The 19,897-nt window shown below is 44.3% G+C and overlaps 1 protein-coding gene across 1 annotated transcript; it reads left to right on the top strand.

Annotated features, from left to right (window-relative positions):
• The first annotated feature begins 378 nt into the window (after positions 1-378).
• On the top strand, positions 379-19,896 carry abcb6b (ATP binding cassette subfamily B member 6 (LAN blood group) b). The gene is made up of 14 exons (XM_069154430.1): positions 379-476; positions 996-1,105; positions 1,441-1,506; positions 1,624-1,749; positions 2,120-2,196; positions 2,616-2,679; positions 4,760-4,845; positions 5,412-5,469; positions 5,936-6,040; positions 11,675-11,849; positions 11,983-12,095; positions 12,869-12,963; positions 16,730-16,798; positions 18,563-19,896. The coding sequence occupies exons 1-14, from the start codon at positions 461-463 to the stop codon at positions 18,672-18,674; spliced, it is 1,272 nt and encodes a 423-aa protein (XP_069010531.1). The 5' UTR covers positions 379-460; the 3' UTR covers positions 18,675-19,896.
• Position 19,897: the final 1 nt, after the last annotated feature.

Here is a 19,897-nt window from a genome sequence, read left to right as displayed (position 1 = left end):
CTTCGTCAGTTTCTGTGGATCAAAGTGCAGCAGTTCACCAGCCGAGGCGTTCAGGTACCCGTCGTCTATGTCTTCTTCTGCGCGTTGTTTTGAACCCGTCGTGGTGTGATGGCCTCTCTCTCTGTCCTTCCCCCCTCCGCTCTTCAGGTGCGTTTGTTTTCCCACCTGCACGGCCTGTCGCTGCGCTGGCACCTGGAGAGGCACACCGGCGACGTGCTGAGGAGCATCGACCGCGGCACCTCCTCCATCAACAGCCTGCTGAGGTGGGACGGAAAGGAGGCGTCACCGCGGTAACCGTGGCTGCACGATGCAGCGGGGCGACGGGTAACCCGCGACTGTCCTTTTGTCTCCTAGCTACATCCTGTTCAGCATCATCCCCACCGTCTGCGACATCTTCATCGCCATCATCTACTTCGTGTCCTACTTCAGCGTCTGGTTCGGACTCATCGTCTTCACCTGCATGCTCCTCTACCTCAGTGAGTCGCTTCCTGATTATCCAGCCTTTTAAAAAAATGTTTTTTATTAAGAATCGCTGCTTAGAAATAAATTGTTGTGGTTATTAAACAACTCGCGTTATAATCAGGGAAAGACCCTGGTTGGGGTTAGCACAAGTTGCTAAAGTTACGGACCTTCAGTCGTCATGGTTACAATAATAAAAGAACAGTCGTGGTTAAAAAAAAAAAAAAGACGACGTTGGCCGTCAGTTCTAGTGTTTTGTTGACCCATCCTTCCACCCCAACCTCTGCCATATGAAACCTGAAGCTCTATAACTACGTAACTTTGTATTTTAATTGGAGGAGTTGAACCTCTGGTGGCACTCGGTGGTATTGCAGTTTAAGACGTTTCTGCATTGGAACCATTTTTCAGACCCGGAAGCTACGAACACTTTTACATACAGTCTGTGTAGGGCACACTGATTGATTGATTGATTGATTGATTGATTGATTGATTGATTGATTGATTGATTGACTGACCAGCCTGTTCCCCACCTGCAGCCTGCACCATCCTGATCACAGAGTGGAGGACCAAATACAGGAGAGAGATGAACAATCAAGACAACAACGCCAAGTCCAGAGCCGTCGACTCCCTGCTCAACTTCGAGACGGTAGAAAAACGTTCGCTGCGCGTCTGTTGCTATGACGACACGACACGACACGGAAACCTTATTTTATTCCCGTCACGGCCTCCTGTATGAACCGTACGTCACTTTACAGGAAGTCTGCATTTACAGAGCGTTGCTGTTAGTTTACATTGTTCATATGTTCAATGACACAAACACATCACACTTAGATGCCAATTTATTAGGGACGCCTGGCTCGAACTGACGCAGCAGTTATTGGAGAAATCGTTCCGTCGTGAAGGCTGTGAATGTTCGTTGTTTGGTTTTCACTGCTTGGTTGAACATTTTGCAAACTGCCTTTCACTTCCTGTTTCTCACAGGTGAAATATTTCAACGCTGAAGATTACGAGGTCCAGTGCTTTGAGGAGGCCATTCTCAAATATCAGGTGGGATCGCGTGGCTGTCGGCTGGAGAATAAAATCCCTCCTTATCATAACATTCACACAGTTCAGTCTCCCGTACGTTTAACTTCTTGGTTTTGTGTACTGCTTGTGTTTGTGCAGCAGTGCGAGTGGAAGAGCTCGGCGTCGCTCGCTCTGCTGAATCAAACCCAGAACGTCATCATCGGGTCGGGACTGCTCGCCGGGTCGCTGCTCTGCGCCCACCTGGTCTCCGAGGGACGATTCCAGGTGTCACATTTATTTCATGTTAATAAGTCAATGACTGTTGCGTTCAGAGAAAATCAATTAGCAGCTTTTAGTTATTGTCTAATGGGACGTAATGTGAAAGTACACGCACATACAGCCAGCGTCGGAGGAGCAGAGAGGACGGGGCGGTCGCATCGAACTGTCGCCGTGGAAACGGGGGTTTGAGTTTGTGAGAAAGCGACGTGGATTTCTTAAAAAAACACAAAAAAAAACGAACCTGAAACAAGTATTTTTTTTTTTCTCAAACTAATCGCGTAGTTTTTGACGGCTAAATCGAGGACACGCGTGACTGACAACAGTGTCCTCTAGTGGGCCGACGGGTGCGTTGCGCCGTGTCTCTTCTGTCCTGCAGGTTGGAGACTACGTCCTGTTTGGTACCTACATCATCCAGCTGTACACTCCTCTCAACTGGTTCGGTACCTACTACAGGTGAGATGCACACTTCAGGGGCTGAATGAATTCAAAACCGGCTCCTCATATGTTCAAATTTAGTCAGACGCGTGTTTACATGTGACGTGACGTCTGTACAAGAAAGTTAACGTGATCAAAGCCGTCATTCAATATTGTTTTGGGGTGTTTTCCTTTTGCTTCATCGCTGTAAACTTTCTGAAGACTTTCAAGGTCTTCAGAAAAAAAAATCACAATTGTTTTCAAAGGTTTCTAAATTCTTCTAAATATTTCCAGATTTGACGGAAATCTGGTGGCTTTGAATCTAAAAAAAAAAACAATCTGTTTCTACCGCTGCAGTGGAAACACTTGTGCATCTCGTGTGTGTGTGTGTGTGTGTGTTGTGTGTGTGTGTGTGTGTGTGTGTGTGTGTGTGTGTGTGTGTGTGTGTGTGTCTGCAGGCTGATTCAGAGTGCCTTTGTGGACATGGAGAACATGCTGGTGCTGCTGACAGAGCAGAAGGAGGTGAGTCTCAAAATTTACAGCTTCGGGTGTGGAGGTGGTTGCTGTAAGGGAGGGCAGCGGCGGCGGCGGGAGGGGGGGTTTGTAGTTGCTCCATATTCAGTCGATCTTGCAACAGACTGTTAGATTGCGACCAGCGGGTTGGACGCCCCCCTAAAGGCCACAGAAACTTCACGAGGAGTTTGTGATGAGGTTCTTCAGTGATGAGTCACGCCCTGACTTTGACTTTAATCCCACAGTGTTTCTCAACTGTTCATTTACTCATTTCCGGATTATCATGTTGAATATTTATGTAATTTGTATGTGTTTATTTGTAACACATTTTTTCGACAATTATTATCAATTGGAAATACGTTTAAATAATATTTCTGAATTATTGTAAATTATATAAAATAAAATAAAAATTTCCTGATCTTATTAATAATCAGCATGAAAAGTAACAGACTGCCATTAGAAATGCAGTAAAACAAGATAAAAGTTAAATTAGTTTCTATATGACAGAACATCATGTCGATCACAGAGTTGTGTAATCAGAAGAAAATATAAATGAAGTGTAAGAATTACAGATGAGTAGATGATGAGAACTTGACTCTTTTTTATTGTTGACTTCTGATCGGAGTCAGTCGGCTTCAGTGCTGCTCGGAAAAAGACTCGCGCAGCCAGAGGTCAGCGGATTAGGAGGTCAACAAGTGTTTGTGTGTGACTGTGCGTATTAGTGCACATACTAAAACACAGAGTCTGTGTGTGTGTGTGTGTGTGTGTGTGTGTGTGTGTGTGTGTGTGTGTGTGTGTGTGTGTGTGTGTGTGTTTCGGTGGGAAAGGGCGTCCTCCGGCTGCCTCACTAAAGGCTCCTACATTCACAGGCCCTTGATATGTTAAACAGCCACATGAATGTAGACAAAAGCATTAGAGCACCTTAAAAACACAGCGGCCCTTTTCTTTGGCTTGGGAAGCTGCAGGCGAGGAGGAGGAAGAGGAGGAGGGAAGAGGGAGGAGGAGAAGGAGGAGGTCAGGAAGGAGAGAGGGATCCTTTTTTTTTTAGACAGCAATCAAACTTGTTAAGTTTTAAAAAGGGAAATGAGAAAATGAAGGGATGAAGATTTAAGGGAAGAACTCCGTAAACTGGAGGAAGAGGAATGAGGTGAACAAAGAGGTAAAAGGAAAGAAAAATAACAAACTGCACCATTAAACTTCTGAAGTTTCCTCCACACCCCCAACCGCTGCGCTATAGATCCACCTCCAGAGGTGTCCCACAGGGATCTATACTTAGACCACTGCTGTTTGCATCTTATTCATCATCTGCCCTCCTTATGAGGAGATGCATCTATTTATTATTAACATCGACTTATTATTAACTGCACAAAACAGTAAGCTGCTTCCAAACTCACTCATTTAATTTGACACAAAATGGACATCCACAGACTGGATGTAAAAGTGTTCGTAGCTTCCGGCTCTGTAAAATGACTCCGATGCAGAAGTGTCTTAAGCTGCAATACCACCGAGTGCCACTAGAGGTCGGCTCCAAAAAGCCTCTGGCTCCATAGACTCCCATTCAACTTCTCTCATCGAATACAAAGTCAGTAAAATGTCTCAAAAATACCTGTTTTTGGGGGCATGTCTGTTTGATTGACAGGCCTGTGGTGCAGTCAGGTTACAGCTATCGGTGGGCGGGACGTAATATCGTCAGGTTTCCAATCAGATCAGTTAGATTCACCGTTGGCTCCTCCCCCAACTTGTCCAAATATGGTCACTTCCTGCTCCAAACCGCTCCGAACTACCAAAAGATGGTGACGGACAGAATCTGAACTGGAGGCTTCGTAACATTCACAAACCAACAGTCGATTTCACACCATTTAGCCATCGGCTTGAAAGACATACGACGGCCAAATCCCAATCGGCGCCCTGAAGCCGAAGCATCAAACCGTTACAGACTTGAGTTCAGATTAGTTTTTCTTTTATCGGGATCATATTTCCGGCAATAAATTAAAACGAAGGAATGTCATTTCCACGCTGCTATCACTTCTCATGTGCTCCTTGTTTTTTTCCCCTCTCCTCCTCTTCCTTCTCCTCCTCCTCCTCTCAGGTTCAGGATGCTGAGCATGCAGATGACTTGCACCTCTCAGCAGGTCAGGTGGAGTTTGACAGAGTCACTTTCAGCTACGTGTCTGGGTGCGTAGCCAACACAAGATCTGTTGATGGTTTTTATATCATTCGATTTTAATTCAGTTGTTCATAAAAACAAAGACTTAAAATGGCCAACAGACTGTTTTTCTGCTTTTCTGTGGAGGCTGGTTAAATAACGATCTTCGTCCCTGAGAATCAAAGTCATAAGTTGCCGGATTTTATGGCACGCAATCAGCATCGTTAGCGTCCTGTAGTTCATCCACTCTTCTCTAATGTAGCTTGGATGAGTGTTGAACTATATCGGACACACATTCAGTCAGTATAACATCCTGATCGGTGTTCTAATGGCTTTTATTTTGAAAGACAAGAAGCCACTTCCTCTGTAGGATCACACCTGGTTGCCATCACCTGACATCAGGAGGAATTTTGTGAAAAACTGGCCAACTTTTATAAGTCAGTTCGGAGAAATATTTATTTTGTTTTTTTGGTCCTGCTTGATTTTTTTTTGACTCCACAAACTTTTTTTTTTTTTCTGCCAGAATTAAAAATGCGAACTTGAAATAAACAAGGTTGATTTGATCCTGACTTTTTCTACATGTGTTTGCATGCAGCATTGAGGTCCTCCGGGATGTGACCTTTACAGTGGAGGCAGGAAAGACCGTCGCTTTGGTACGTCTTTCTATGTTCACATCATCTCTCAAGTCCTTTTTTTAAATGAGTCACTATTACCGGTTTAAAAAGATAAACTTGATAGTTTTAGTTTTTATTTTAATTAGACTTCTGTCTCCACCACAGACTGTATATAAAAGTGTTCGCAGCTTCCATGTCTGAAAAATGAGGCCGATGCAGAAGTGCCTTAAGCTGCAATACCACCGAGTACCACTAGAGGTCGGCTCCAAAAAGCCTCCGGCTCCATAGACTCCCATTCAACTTCTCTCATCAAATACAAAGTCTGATGGTTGGACTTATTTAGATGCTTCAGTACTCAAACAATAAAAAAAACATTCTCCATCACTGGTAATTCATTAAAAACACTTAATTTTGAAGCTATGAGTTTTTTTTTTTAATGTAGTTTGAACCTTTATTTTGACGCTGCTGTATGTCGTAAACACTCAGTGAGAGTTGGTCCGTGCAGGTTGGCCCGTCTGGATCCGGGAAAAGCACCATCCTGCGTCTGCTGTTCAGATTCTACGACCCTCAGAGCGGCTGCATCCGAATCGACGGGCAGGACGTCTCCACGGTAACCGCACAGAGGAAAACACACCTCTGAATCAGCAGGCACATGCGTGGCTTTATATTTTCATATTTTCATATTTTCATAAACTTAATGTTAATGGTCGTAGCCTTTAACATTGAGCAGCATCATCGCTACTTCAGCCTAAACACGCTAACATTACACGTTAACTGCTACAGCAGCCTCAGTAAGCAACTGTTTACTGCTAGATCAGCATAAATAACGTAAGCAGCTACATGAACCCAGATCAACTAATATTAACTGCTATATCAGCCTAAATAAGCTGTCGATTACATTGGGCAGTTAGCGGGTTAAAATCACAACTAACCTCTGTATGAGAAATAGTGTGGTTGAACCCTTTCTAATTCAGTGATGTGCAAAACATGTCTGTATGAGTCAGGCTGGAGTTTAAAACTGCCGACTCGGCGTGTTTTAACAGCTGAGTCAGCACTTTTAAACTTACAGGAGGTTTGCGTTGTTCATACGAACGACTTCTTCTCCTCATCAGAGTTTGACGGTTTTTAAAGACACTTTATTGAAATGTTTTTTGACCAAACACACGTTTACTCCTCAACTAACGACCAAATCAATCACCTGAAGGAGCCGGCGTCACGTCCATTTCTTCTTCTCTTCCTGTTCACGTGTCTCAATTACACTGCCCGTTTCATCGCTCTTCAGTCTGGTCTTTATCTCTGTCGTTCACTTTTTACTGCTGTTTCCATCCTCCTCCCTTCCTCTGTCACACACACACACACACACACACACACACACACACACACACACACACACACACACACACACACACACACACACACACACACACACACACAGCTGGCCTGAGCTCCAGTCACACTGTGAATAAATCATAGTAAAAGGTTTCTGAATAATGCATCAACGAGTCCAGACACCAGATGTGTGTGTGTGTGTGTGTGTGTGTGTGTGTGTGTGTGTGTGTGTGTGTGTGTGTATGTGTGTGTGTCAGTCCATTTATTGTCTCTTTGAAGTAACTCTGTTTATGATTTTCCAAAAGTCTCAAACAACAACTTAACAACAAACACACACAAACACCTGCTCGTTCTGGTCATGATGACGCTCATTTTTAATTTCACCGCAGGAGGATTGTTAAATCAGCACGCACATCCACACATGTGAGCGTCTCTTTAATGAGATTCAGACTGTTTATCAATGTGTTGGGTTTTTTTGAGGAGGAAGAGGAAGAGGAAGAGGAGGAGGAGGAGGAGGAGGTGGAGATGGTAAAATTCCTCAGGCTTAACTCTGTTGTTGTGTTGGGTTACATCCACAGTCTGTACATAAAAGTGTGCGTAGCTTCCAGGTCTGCAAAATGAGGCCGATGCAGAAGTGCCTTAAACTGCAATACCACCGAGTGCCACTAGAGGTCGGCTCCAAAATGCCTCCGGCTCCATAAACTCCCATTCAACTTCTCTCATGAAATACAAAGTCAATAAAATGTCTCCAGCAGTTATCTCGGTGTTGTTAGCTAAAGTCACTCCTTCTTATTAGTTTTCTGGAGGTCCATCTGAAAATAATCCCTCATTCATTAGAAAATAAGCTAAAAAAACAACAACCTGTTTTTGATGGCGTGTCTGTTTGATTGACAACCATCAGTGATGTCATCGTTGGTTTGTGAACGTTATGAAGCCTCCAGTTCAGATTCTGTCCATCACCATCCTTGCACCATCGGAGCAGTTTAGAGCAGGAAGTGACCATATTTGGACGAGCTGGGGGAGGAGCCAGCGGTGGATCTGACTGGAAACCTGACGACACTACGTCCCGCCCACCGATAGCTGTAACCTGACTGCACCACAGGACTGTCAATCAAACAGACACCAAAAACAATAAGTCTTCTCAACTGTAAATAATGTAAAGTTGTTTTAATGATCTCTACAAACCTGCAGGTTCTGGTCTTACAGTGGGTTCGGCGCCGGATTATTTGCATCCCTGAGTCCTGTGGTTCTGTTTCACATGTGCGTTTTACTGCGTCCGACACGTTCATGCTTCATCAGGCGACAGCGTGGATGCCGCTCAGACTCTCAGACCTCGGGGGATGTTTTTATTCCGTCTGGCCGGGCCGGTGTTGCATGTGGACGCCACATGTGGTGAAGCTCCGATGACTCGGCAGGCCGACGCCTGAACGATGGCGTGACTCATCTGTTTGTCCTTTATTAGTGAGGTTTTTTTTTTTTTTTTTTAGATTTTTAATGTTTATAAACAGCAGTTTGAATTTAGTTGCTGCTAAGGCGTGTTGGTGCTGCTGTCCCGCCCACTTTATCCACTTTACAGCATTTATCAAGGTGAACGGACCTTCTGAGGGTTGAGTGTAATTATCTGTTTTTTAACTTTGGTTTATTTGTTGTTGGGTATTTTTTTTTAGCAAAATTAACTGTTGTTAGCTGGTTGTTAGCATTGTTAGCTTTTTGTTAACTTGAGTTCAGCTGGTTTTAGCGAAATTATCTGTTTGTTAGCTGTTTGTCAGACTGTCAACACTGAGGTCTTCTGGGACCTTCTGAGGCTTCTGAAGAGGAAAACACTCGCTGCAAACCACCTGAACTGTGGCGCCATGGCAACAGGCTTCTCCAGCCCCACAACACGTCAAGTTTTTTGCCCATTTTAAATGTGCTGTGAGCGGGCGAGTGGAACAATATCTGTTCCTGAAAAATCCAAAGGAAAGAGAGAAGGCTGAAAACCGATATTTGACGACGGTGATCTTCGGGCTCTCAGGCGGCACCGCTTTAAAAACAGATTGGAAATCATTGCATGGGCTCAGGAACACTTGGCTGTAAATGTTGAAGATCTTTATTCCCTAAAATCTGATGTTTCTCTGCTCAAGTTTCAGTTGCGTAAAGAATCGCAGACACACCCGGACCACTGCGCAAGAAAAACGTGTGGAACTCATACCACAATGTTTCCTTCTTCGTTCCTCACTTGATTTTTCTATGAGATGCCTTAATAAAAAACCTCGTCTGACGCCTTCCCGTCCCTCCAACATGTGCTGGTAACCCTCCTCGATCAGAAACAGATGCTCCATCATGTTGCTCCTTGGCGGAATAAATACCAAAAGCAAAGATCAAATTAGGGGAAAGTGAGTGATTACCAGCCAAACCGAGCCGGTGCAGGAAATTTGTATTGTTGTGGTTGTGAAGAGAAGCTTTTCCACAGGAAAGTCTCAGAGCGCTGCGCACTAACCGGAGATTATTTCTGGAGCGATCCAGAGCCAAAGACGTTTCTACTCGAACAGAGTAAACACGTGACGACTGATTCACTGATCGTTTAAACAGCTCAGAAACAACAGATCAAATCAGGAAGTGTGACATCTCTTCACCACCTGTTGGGTTTCCAGCTCGTTCGTTCGTATTGATGCTGCAGAGCTCCGGTCAGACGTGATGTTCAGCTTCTTTATGGGGCGTTAACATTAATTCCATACAGCAGTCGTAGTTTCTGGAAATAAAACACGGAGGGGAGGCGACATGAAGTGCAAAAATAAACCAGAAATTAAGGAGAGCGTTGGATTTGCGGACGGTAAAAGCAAAAGAATGAAGGATGTAAAGATAAATACAAGCAGCTCCTGCCCCGTTATTAATATGAAGATATCGATCAGTGGAGCTTAAAGGTCCCATATTTTACACTTTTCCTGTGTTTTATTTTCATTCATTATTTGATTCCCATCAGAAGACATTTTTGTAGTTTTAAGAACCAGCATGCATCTCGGTATCGTTTTCCATCTCCTCTCCACTGCAACAATGGACTATCTGTGTCTTTAAGTCCTGTTGATATAAGAGACCCTCCCTCTCTTCTGATTGGCTGACTTTTCTTGAGTGACACACGGCCCGGCACGACCGCAGGTTTTCTTCCGTTCTGCATCTCGTTAGCTCCACGACAGAACGACCGCTCCGTGTTTTCTTCCCCGAAAACAAAAGTTGGACTCAGCGGGATCGCGCCAAGTGCGATGATGTGACGTCGGCGTGAGTTTGTGACATCACAAACCTGCAGAAGTCCGAATGTTACAGCTGCTGAATACGAGCTGTGTATTTCTTCCTACACTTTGTTGCGACACTTTCACAGGATTTACAGCTGCTTTCTAAAAAAATAAAAAAATAAAAAAAAATAAAAGAAACCTGAATTCATAGAATACGGGACCTTTAAATCACTGCAGCGCTGACACGCAGCTCGAGTCAATGTTTTATGTTTCATACAATTTAAGATGTTGCTGCCAACACCCTAAAATGATGGGTTTTCTTGTATATATTTTGCTGATATTTTCCTGTTCAAAACACGTGCGCTGTCCTGTCGTCGGCCTCAGTATGAAATATTAGTAACATGAAATACAAACGAGGCTCCGAGGTGTACACAGGAAGCGACGAAGACTCAGACGCTCGGCTTGGTGTATAAAAATGTAGATTCAGCCCTGAAACACACAGAAGATAAACATGTATGTTCTCTAAAAATAAATGTAAAAAAAAACATCACATGAGGCCAAATAAAGAGTGAAATAAATCAGATGTGGAGGAGAAAAAGGAGGCGACCGGGTAAAAGCAGATGTGAGAAGGCTGCAGAGACGAAGAGACGCGTGTGTGTGTGTGTGTGTGTGTGTGTGTGTGTGTGTGTGTGTGTGTGTGTGTGTGTGTGCGCGCTGTCTGTGACCTGGGGCAGCATGCATTATATAGTATAGGATGAATTAAGCCATGCAACATTCATGCAGATGTATGATGTGTGTGTGTGTGTGTGTGTGTGTGTGTGTGTGTGTGTGTGTGTGTGTGTGTGTGTGTGTGTGTGACAGAAAGCAGAGAGAGAGTTCCACCCAGTTCAACAGAAGCATGTAATAAGTTTATTATGTGAACATCTCACCAACTGAGACGTGGTTTTTAATTCCACAGGTTCGACATGCACTCATGATGACATGATGAAGATTTAAAGGGTTGTTCCGCTTTATTTCAGAGTGACTGTGTTTCCCCATGAATTCATCTAAAACCGATTCCTGGTTAGTTGGAAAGCTGCGAGGAGGTGGAGAATTGAAGTTAACCCGACCCACTGAGACACGGCAGGTTGAAATAAAGTGGAATCATCCATTAATTCGTCCCGCCAGCAAATTGCGATCGCAATAATTAACGCAAATTGAAGTAATTATCCACAATATTTGCAGCAGTTTGCAATTTTGCCAACATTTTTCTCCAAAAAACGTGGTGAACAGAAGCTCTGCTGAAAGTATGACATCATTAAGTCAGATTCAAAATAATACTGACTGTATTGCCAAAAATAAGTGTTCATTTCCAATCAGCGAGGCTCCGCCCCCTTCTCCTCTCACCATCAAAACAAACCGCTGCTAGCTAACCGCAACAACAGGACGTGACGGGGTTTTTGGGAAATGTAGTCTTATGATGGAACGAGGAACATGTTAAATTAGTTTTCTCCACTTCCAGCTGGAAGAGACTGAACTTTGTTTTAGTGTTGAATGAATGTGATTTAAAAAGCATTTAAAGCTCTTATTTTAACAGCAGATACAGAAAGCTGCTTCAAAATAAAAATGTCTGATCAAAGCGACGCCTTCAGAGTCGGTTCCCAACGCATGCAGTTCCGTAAAACGTCCACATGTTTCTGACAGATCGATCTCCCCCTCCTTTCAAGGTGCGTCAGACGTCTCTGAGGTCGTACATCGGCGTGGTTCCCCAGGACACAGTCTTGTTCAACGACACCATCGGCAACAACATCCGCTACAGCCGAGTCACAGCCAGCAGCTGCGAGATGGAGAGAGCGGCCAGAGCTGCCGACATCCACAACCGCATCCTAGAGCTGCCTCAGGGTCAGGCTCTCTGTGTGTGTGTGTGTGTGTGTGTGTGTGTGTGTGTGTGTGTGTGTGTGTGTGTGTGTGTGTGTGTGTGTGTGTGTGTGTGTGTTGAGGATGTGTTGAGGATGATGTCATTGTTTCCCAGCAGGTTACGACACCGAGGTGGGCGAGCGGGGTCTGAAGCTCAGTGGGGGGGAGAAGCAGAGAGTCGCGATCGCTCGAACAATCTTGAAGGCGCCTCGGATCATCCTGCTGGACGAGGTGAGGACATGAAGATCCTCTTCAACTCCCCGAGAGCTCCGAACGCAGAGCGGTTATAAAAGTGTTCGCAGCTTCTGAAAAATGTGTCCGATGCAGAAGTGTCTTAAGCTGCAATACCACCGAGTGCCACTAGAGGTCGGCTCCAAAAAAGGCTCCATAGACTCCCATTCAACTTCTCTCATCAAATACAAAGTCAATAAAATGTCTCCAGCAGTTATCTCGGTGTTGTTAGCTAAAGTCACTCCTTATTATTAGTTTTCTGGAGATCCATCTGAAAAGAATCCCTCATTCATTAGAAAATAAGCTTCAAAAAGACCTGTTTTAGGGGCGTGTCTGTTTGAGCTATCGGTACGCGGGACGTAGTACAGTTATGCTTCCAATCAGATCAGTCAGATCCACCGCTGGCTCCTCCCCCAGCTCGTCCAAATATGGTCACTTCCTGCTCCAAACCGCTCCGAACTAGCAAAGTTGGTGACTGACAGAATCCGAACTGGAGGCTTCATAATGTTCACAAACCAACGGGTGACGTCACTGCTGGTTGCTGATTGGCTCCAACACACACTGAACCGCTAAGAGACATAGTGAACACCTGACAGGTTAAAACGGCAGCACGTGCACCTGTTCATGGCTCCTCAATAACTTTCAACACAAACCTAATAACACAATAACAACAACATTTTGGAAAGTGTGACACATCTTCAACATCAATCCTGATTTCTGTCCGTGTCACTTCCTATTCTCTCCCTGACACGCTGTGTGTTTTTGCCCCGCAGGCCACATCTTCCCTTGACACCCAGACCGAGAGCAACATCCAGGCTTCACTGGCCGAGGTCTGCAGCAACCGGACGACCGTGGTGGTCGCACACAGGTGAGCGTTAACGAGAGGTTCGAACGTCATCTGAGACAGAGACAGGCTAGAAGCTGGTGTTTTACGATCGAGGAGGTCTCTTGTTTAAACCACAGACTGGATATATAAGTGTTAGTAGCTTCTGGCTCTGAAAATTTAGGCCGATGTAGAAGTGACTTAAGCTGCAATACCACCGAGTGCCACTAGAGGTCGGCTCCGACAGACTCCCAATGAAAAAGCATCAAGTTCTCTCCTGAAATACAAAATGTTTCAGTGAATGTTTTGAGTCATCATGGTGTCGTTATATAAACTCCTTCTAATTAGTGCCTGTGATGCAGTCAGACATCAACCATCAGTGAGGTCACCCGTTGGTTTGTGAACGTTATGAATCCTCCAGTTCAGATTCTGTCCGTCACCATCTTTAAAAACCTGCCGTCTAATACATTAACAACACTCCCTCTATGTTGGTAAATAGTTGGACATTTGTAGAACATGTTTGGTTTCTTATTCAGGGTTTTATATTAATTAGCTCCACATTAGTGTACCTGAAGTTTAATCCAGAAGCCAGATTTAATCAGCAAACTTCATGCACACTAACAGAGTCAGAGCATCGGACCCCGTCGTCTCGTCTAGAAATGGTTCGATGAACGTTCAGCTGTCGAGCGGGCCGTCAGTCTGAGCTCAGAGACGTGCAGGTGTTCCAGGTGGAAGTCTGGTCGCGGTGCGTTTCAGGCGGATTAACGGCGGTGACACGGGATCAACCCGAAGAGGAAAAAAAACAACAAAACAAACATGAGAGGAGAGAACGGGATTAGACGCAACACAAAGAGAGGGATGGAAAGATTACCTTAAAGCTGATTGGACGATACGAGGTGATGACAGGTCAACAAAAGTGAGAGGTGCAGATGTCTGATTTAAAAAGAGTCGCGTGGAGACTTTTTTTCGACGCGATATTGAGCCGTAATCTTCCAACAAATTGATCCAGCAGCTTCTTAATCCTCCGACGGCAGCGGCAGATGGAGTCTGCTGCCGGGATCAGGACTGTTTATGGACCCGAAGCCCAAAATGAAATTAAAACACATATACACACACACACACACACACACATACACACACAATCACCACAGTCGAAGGCCGAGCTGAAATCACCTTTTCATCAAGTTCACTTATAGGATGGAGGATTTTTATTTTTTTTTACCCTTTTCCTGAAGGTACAAGAAAACCATCAATATGTCACCTTGTTATTCACAATAAACCGACATAAAAAGATGGATAAATATTTAGTAAATACACCTGAGAGAGGCCTCTTTAAGCTTTCATTGATTTAACCAGGATACATTTAAAAAAAAAAAAAGATTATTGCGTTCATTTCCTGTTGATTACTCGTAATCCCGTGCGGGTCTATAAACCTCAATTTCTTCAGGAAGTAATCAGACTTCGTCAGTTTCTGCACATTTTATTGTTGATTTAACCGTCGTGAGATAAAACCAATCAGCAACCATCAGTGATGTCATCATTGGCTTGTGAACGTTATGAAGTCTCCAGTTCAGATTCTGTCCGTCACCATCTTTGCTAGTTCGGAGTGGTTTGGAGCAGGAAGTGACCATATTTGGACGAGCTGGGGGAGGAGCCAGCGGTGGATCTAACTGATCTGATTGAAAACCTGACGATACTACGTCCCGCCAACCGGTAGCTGTCACCTGACTGCACCACAGGCCTGTCAATCAAACAGAGAGATGGCTTTTTTAAGCTTATTTTCTAATGAATGAGGGATTATTTTCAGATGGACCTCCAGAAAACTAATAAGAAGGAGTGACTTTAGCTAACAACACCGAGATAACTGCTGGAGACATTTTATTGACTTTGTATTTGATGAGAGAAGTTGAATGGGAGTCTACGGAGCCGGAGGCTTTTTGGAGCCGACCTCTAGTGGCACTCGGTGGTATTGCAGCTTAAGGCACTTCTGCATCGGCCTCATTTATCAGAACCGGAAGCTACGAACACTTTTATTTGTAGGTTTAACTCTTGACTTGTTACTACGAGGTCTTTTTATCGTGAATTAGTGTCACAAACATTCACACGAGGCCTTCAAACTCACCACGAGCTGATGTGACTTCATCCTCCATTGCGTTCACGGATTAAAATTTCTGCTGAAGCTGACCTTAAAACCAGGATGTGAATTGTCGACCCTGAGTGTCCTTTCTGCCCGTAAACACGCTGGGTGATTTATTCTCGCTGACAAAGCCTCAATGAGCGCAGAGAAAAAAAAGAAGAAAAAAAAACTCTGACGTCTGCAGTCTCTGGGGAAAGATATTTCTACCTGTGACCGAGGGTTTCTATCAAATATTGAAGGTGGCCGTCCAAAGATAGCCGTGATGACATTAAAGCAGAGTGGTGCTCCTGCTGGAGCTTAAAGTGACACTCAGCAGTTCGGAGAGGCGGCAGAGCTCCGTCGCCGTGGCGACACGTCCTCATCGCTCCCTCAGATTCACACCTTCTAATTCCTTCATGAAGTCACAGCAGGTGTCCGTGAGGGACATTTCATCTGTGCACATCAGGAACCAACTCTTTGGATTCCTCTTTGGGTCACATGACCCGGTCCGGTCCAGTCCGGTACAGTCCGGTGTGGAGCCATTTACATCACTGGGTGTGGCTTTAATCAGACTCTCATCAGAGAGCGGCCATTTATAATAACGTGAATAATTTACGAGCAAGTTCATGCAGAGTTCTCCAACCCGGAGCGACACACTCGGCTGTTTGTGTGTGTGCGTCAGCAGTGAAGTGTGTTTTAGTTCTTTACAGAGTATTTTTAATTTCATTAAAACTTGAGGAATAATGGGTAACACTTCACTAAAAAGGTGCATTCATTTACTGTTAATATTACTTTAATAAGCGTTAACTAACAGTTAACTACTGTGTTTAGAATCTTTTATTAAATGTGTCCATGTTTAGTAAGGTTTTAATTTATACACTTTTTATTTAGTACACAAAGAGTCTATAAACAGAAGTAAATTCAGTAATAAGCATCAACTACCAGTTAATTAACTCATTAATAAGCATTAAGTAACTGTTAACATGTCTCTTAATAACATTTATTAAAGATTTAAATGTTAATTTATGTACTAACTAATTTTTGTATCTGGTTGATAAAGATAATAAATAAAGATGATATATTGAAGTAAATGATTGTATGATAGAGTATCAGGGCCACAATAAGGAAAAAAAAACAAGAGGAAGAGGATTATTTTCAAATTTTGCCAAAATGTCAATAAAAAAGTTGACATTTTATTTATGGATTATGATTCTCCGAGACGCGTCGTGTGTGGACGAACTTCAGAATCACGTTCAGTAACATGAACGCAGTTTTCGGTAAAAAAGTTTCAGGACTTTGAACAGATCGTTTCTAAAATGTCATCTGTTCAGAAAGAGAAACACCAACTTGGACAACGTGGCCGTGTTCGTGCGCACCGAAACAATTGGAAACAGACCGATGTGATGGTATCCATGGTTACGCCCGTCGCAACAGATATCCAGACGAGCTTCATCTTATTATCAACATTTGCACTTTATTCGTGATATTTCTTCTTTATTTACGAAATGCAAAAGAAAAAAAAATGATCTTCCTCCTCAATTTTTTTTTTTGTCCTCAGCGTGTCGCTGATATCCGTCGTACTGATTGATCCTCTTCGTTTGGAGAAAATGGTTTATTTTTATTTGTTTAAATGTGATCATTCGCTGTCGTGTTTGTCGTAAACGGCTCCAGAAAAACGTCTGTGTGACGCTGCAGGTTGTCCACCGTCATCGCCGCCGACCAGATCCTGGTGCTTCACAGCGGGCGGATCGCAGAGAGAGGAAGGTGAGGCAGGTCACCGGGTGTGTGTGTGTGTGTGTGTGTGTGTGTGTGTGTGAGATACGGTTAAACCTTCTGGTATCTTTCTCAGCCCCCAGAGGCACACACACACACACACACACACACACACACACACACACACACACACACACACACACACACACGCTCGCCCTTTGATATCGGAGCTGGCTGTGATATCGATGGGAGCCCACTGTCCGTCGCTCCCTGCAGGCGTGCATAGCGACCTGAAGACGTTCATCTTTTGATTGACAGTGTGATGTAAACACAGCTCACCTCCGGTGTCAGAATCCACCCGGCGTCCTTTCACAAAGCGTGGGAGCGTATCAGGAAACTGAGACGGGAAGAGTCCTCATCCCGTCCACTGACATCAACATGGCTTTCATTTTGTCATCTTATTATTATTTAGCGTCACTGATCACAGGTGACCTTTTCCCCTTCGGATTTCGTCTCTGGGCAGGTGGTCCGTCAGGAGGCTGATAGATATCCACACAGCTGCTGTCACTTCCCTTTAACTTCTCACTGGTTCTCTCTACTGGAGAACAGCGTCTCTACACCACTGAGTTACTATTGGAGAATTTATATTGATCCGGTTAACTGATGTGGATTGTTTGGATTCTGTCGTTTACACGGGAGTAAAAACATTAGGCCGATGCAGAAGTGCCTTCAGCTGTAATACCACCGAGTGCCACCAGAGGTCGGCTCCAAAAAGCCTTCAGCTCCATAGACTCCCATTCAACTTCTCTCATCAAATACAAAGTCAATAAAATGTCTCCAGCAGTTATCTCAGTGTTGTTAAGCTAAAGTCACTCCTTCTTATTAGTTTTCTGGACATCCATCTGAAAATAATCCCTCATTCATTAGAAAATAAGCTTCAAAAAGACCTGTTTTTTGGGGGCGTGTCTGTTTGATTGACAGGCCTGTGGTGCAGTCAGGTTACAGCTATCAGTGGGCGGGACGTAGTATCGTCAGGTTTCCAATCAGATCTGTCAGATTCACCGCTGGCTCCTTCCCCAGCCCTCTCTCTCTACGCCCTCTCTATCTACGTCCCCTCTATCTACGTCCCCTCTATCTACGTCCTCTCTCTCTACGTCCCCTCTCTCTACGTCCTCTCTATCTACGTCCTCTCTCTCTACGTCTTCTCTATCTACGTCCCCTCTATCTACGTCCTCTCTCTCTACGTCCTTTCTATCTACGTCCCCTCTCTCCTCTCGTCTGCCGGTTCAGACACTGACAGACTTGTGGTTTTTATTAATTCATAGTAAAGTTGCTTGAAGTCTGCAGGAGGATTCCAGACAGCTCAACTTTGTTCTTAAAGCAGCGCCAGTGTCACAAGACATTATCGGTGACCCACCTGCTCCTCCGCACAGGGTTTTGTCTCATCCCAAATGGGACTTGATCCTCCATTTTTCTCTTCTCAAAAGTTAAATAAGTCAGTTTTTATATTTAAATGTTGTTGTTTTTTGGTCTTTTGAGATGCCATCGTTAAAACCAGATATTCAAGTGTCTGTAGAAACAGGTGTGTTCAAGTTTAATGATAATTCATAAAGTACAAAGTCAAAGAGAAGATAGAAATGTTTCCTGAATGATGAAGTTCATCTTCTCCTCTTCATCTCATCATCTCCTCTTCATCTCCTCTTTATCTTCTTCATCTTCTCTTCTTCATCTTCATCATCTCCTCTTCATCATCGCCTCTTTATCTTCTTCTATCTTCTCCTCCTCCTCTTCCCCTCCTCTCTCGGTTCTGTCCAGACACGAGGAGCTGCTGGTCCGAGGAGGACTGTACGCAGCCATGTGGAGGAAACAGCAGAAAAGTCTCGACACAAAAACAAACACCAAAACTTTGACTCAAGACGACACATGATGGTTTCAAATATGATTTTTTTGTTTTTTTTTATTTTAAATTTCAGGAACATTATTAAAACTCCAACGCAGGATTTTCCCGTCAGCTGCTGATGTTCGTACAACGACCACAGAAATTACAACTGTTACCGTTCAATGTCAAAAATAATAAATCAGTCACATCAACATATATTTTTTGTAAAAACACACTGCTGTGCGCAAAATGTGCCAACACACACACACACACACACACACACACACACACACACACACACACACACACACACACACACACACACACACACACACACACACACAGCCGCTATGTTGGTCTGAACAAGATAATGTCCACTGCGACATTAGCCTAAACAGGCTAATGTTGCGTGTGGAGCCGATGCAGCTGTCTCAGGTCGCCAACAGTGACAGGAACCGTTCAGGAACCGTTGATGTTGTGTTTTATTTGAGCTGACTTCGACTCGAACACCAGTTAACGACTTCATCTGCGTTTTCTGGTGGTGGTCCGGTGTCTCCTGGACCTGCAGCGTCCACGCTTCGGGACCAAAGACAAACAAATATCATCACATTTTCCAGCGCTTTAAGAAAAGGTCGCTGCGTGTGAATGTGGTACCAAACGTGCTCGCGATGCCGTGACGACTGTCGGAGGCAGTTTTACTGACGTCCGGGTGAAAGCTCGTCTGCAGCAGGAGGAAGGTGATCGAGGTGATCGTGTTACAGATTGTTTTGGTGAAAACATCCTGGATGGGCTGAAAGCGTTTGGGGTCAAAGGTCACCGTTCGGGAGTAAAACTATACGAGCAGCCCGAGGGCGCAGGACAACAGATGGTTTCACCCCAGACGGCGTCTCGGAAACAACGACTTGTGTCGAAGTTGTTTGCTTTTTTTTTTTTTTTTTTTTTTTAAAGCGCTACCGACGGACCTACGTGGAAATTTACTGTCGATTTCATGTTTGGAGAACAAACTGAGCTGCAGCCGGTCGGAGTTGCACGTCCTACCGTCCCCGTCTTTGTGGTGACGCAGCAAAATTAACAAGATTTCCAGTAAAAAAATTGAAGACGGGACTTTGAACTGTCAACATCAGTAACGTCGGGACCGGACGACACGAACTCTCGCTGGATTTTTTTTATTTTCTTGCAAAACATCTGCGATCTAAAGCTCACCAAGGTTTAATCTAACAGCTGCTCGGCCGGGTTTCCCTCTCAGATCTTCGAGCACAGACAAAATAAAT

The sequence above is a fragment of the Embiotoca jacksoni genome, unplaced genomic scaffold (genome assembly GCF_022577435.1).
Source record: "Embiotoca jacksoni isolate LCO1_2020_lvr unplaced genomic scaffold, fEmbJac1.0.p SCAF_2, whole genome shotgun sequence".
Taxonomy (NCBI): Eukaryota; Metazoa; Chordata; class Actinopteri; family Embiotocidae; genus Embiotoca; species Embiotoca jacksoni.
Note: the sequence above shows the minus strand (reverse complement) of the source record. Positions and strands in the feature narration are given on the sequence as shown.

Bases quoted from the DNA above. Each gene is read 5' to 3' on its own strand.
- abcb6b (XM_069154430.1), top strand. The intron at 1,750-2,119 runs GTGTCACATTTA...TCTGTCCTGCAG, and splicing joins TCTCCGAGGGACGATTCCAG to GTTGGAGACTACGTCCTGTT. The intron at 2,680-4,759 runs GTGAGTCTCAAA...TCCTCCTCTCAG, and splicing joins TGCTGACAGAGCAGAAGGAG to GTTCAGGATGCTGAGCATGC.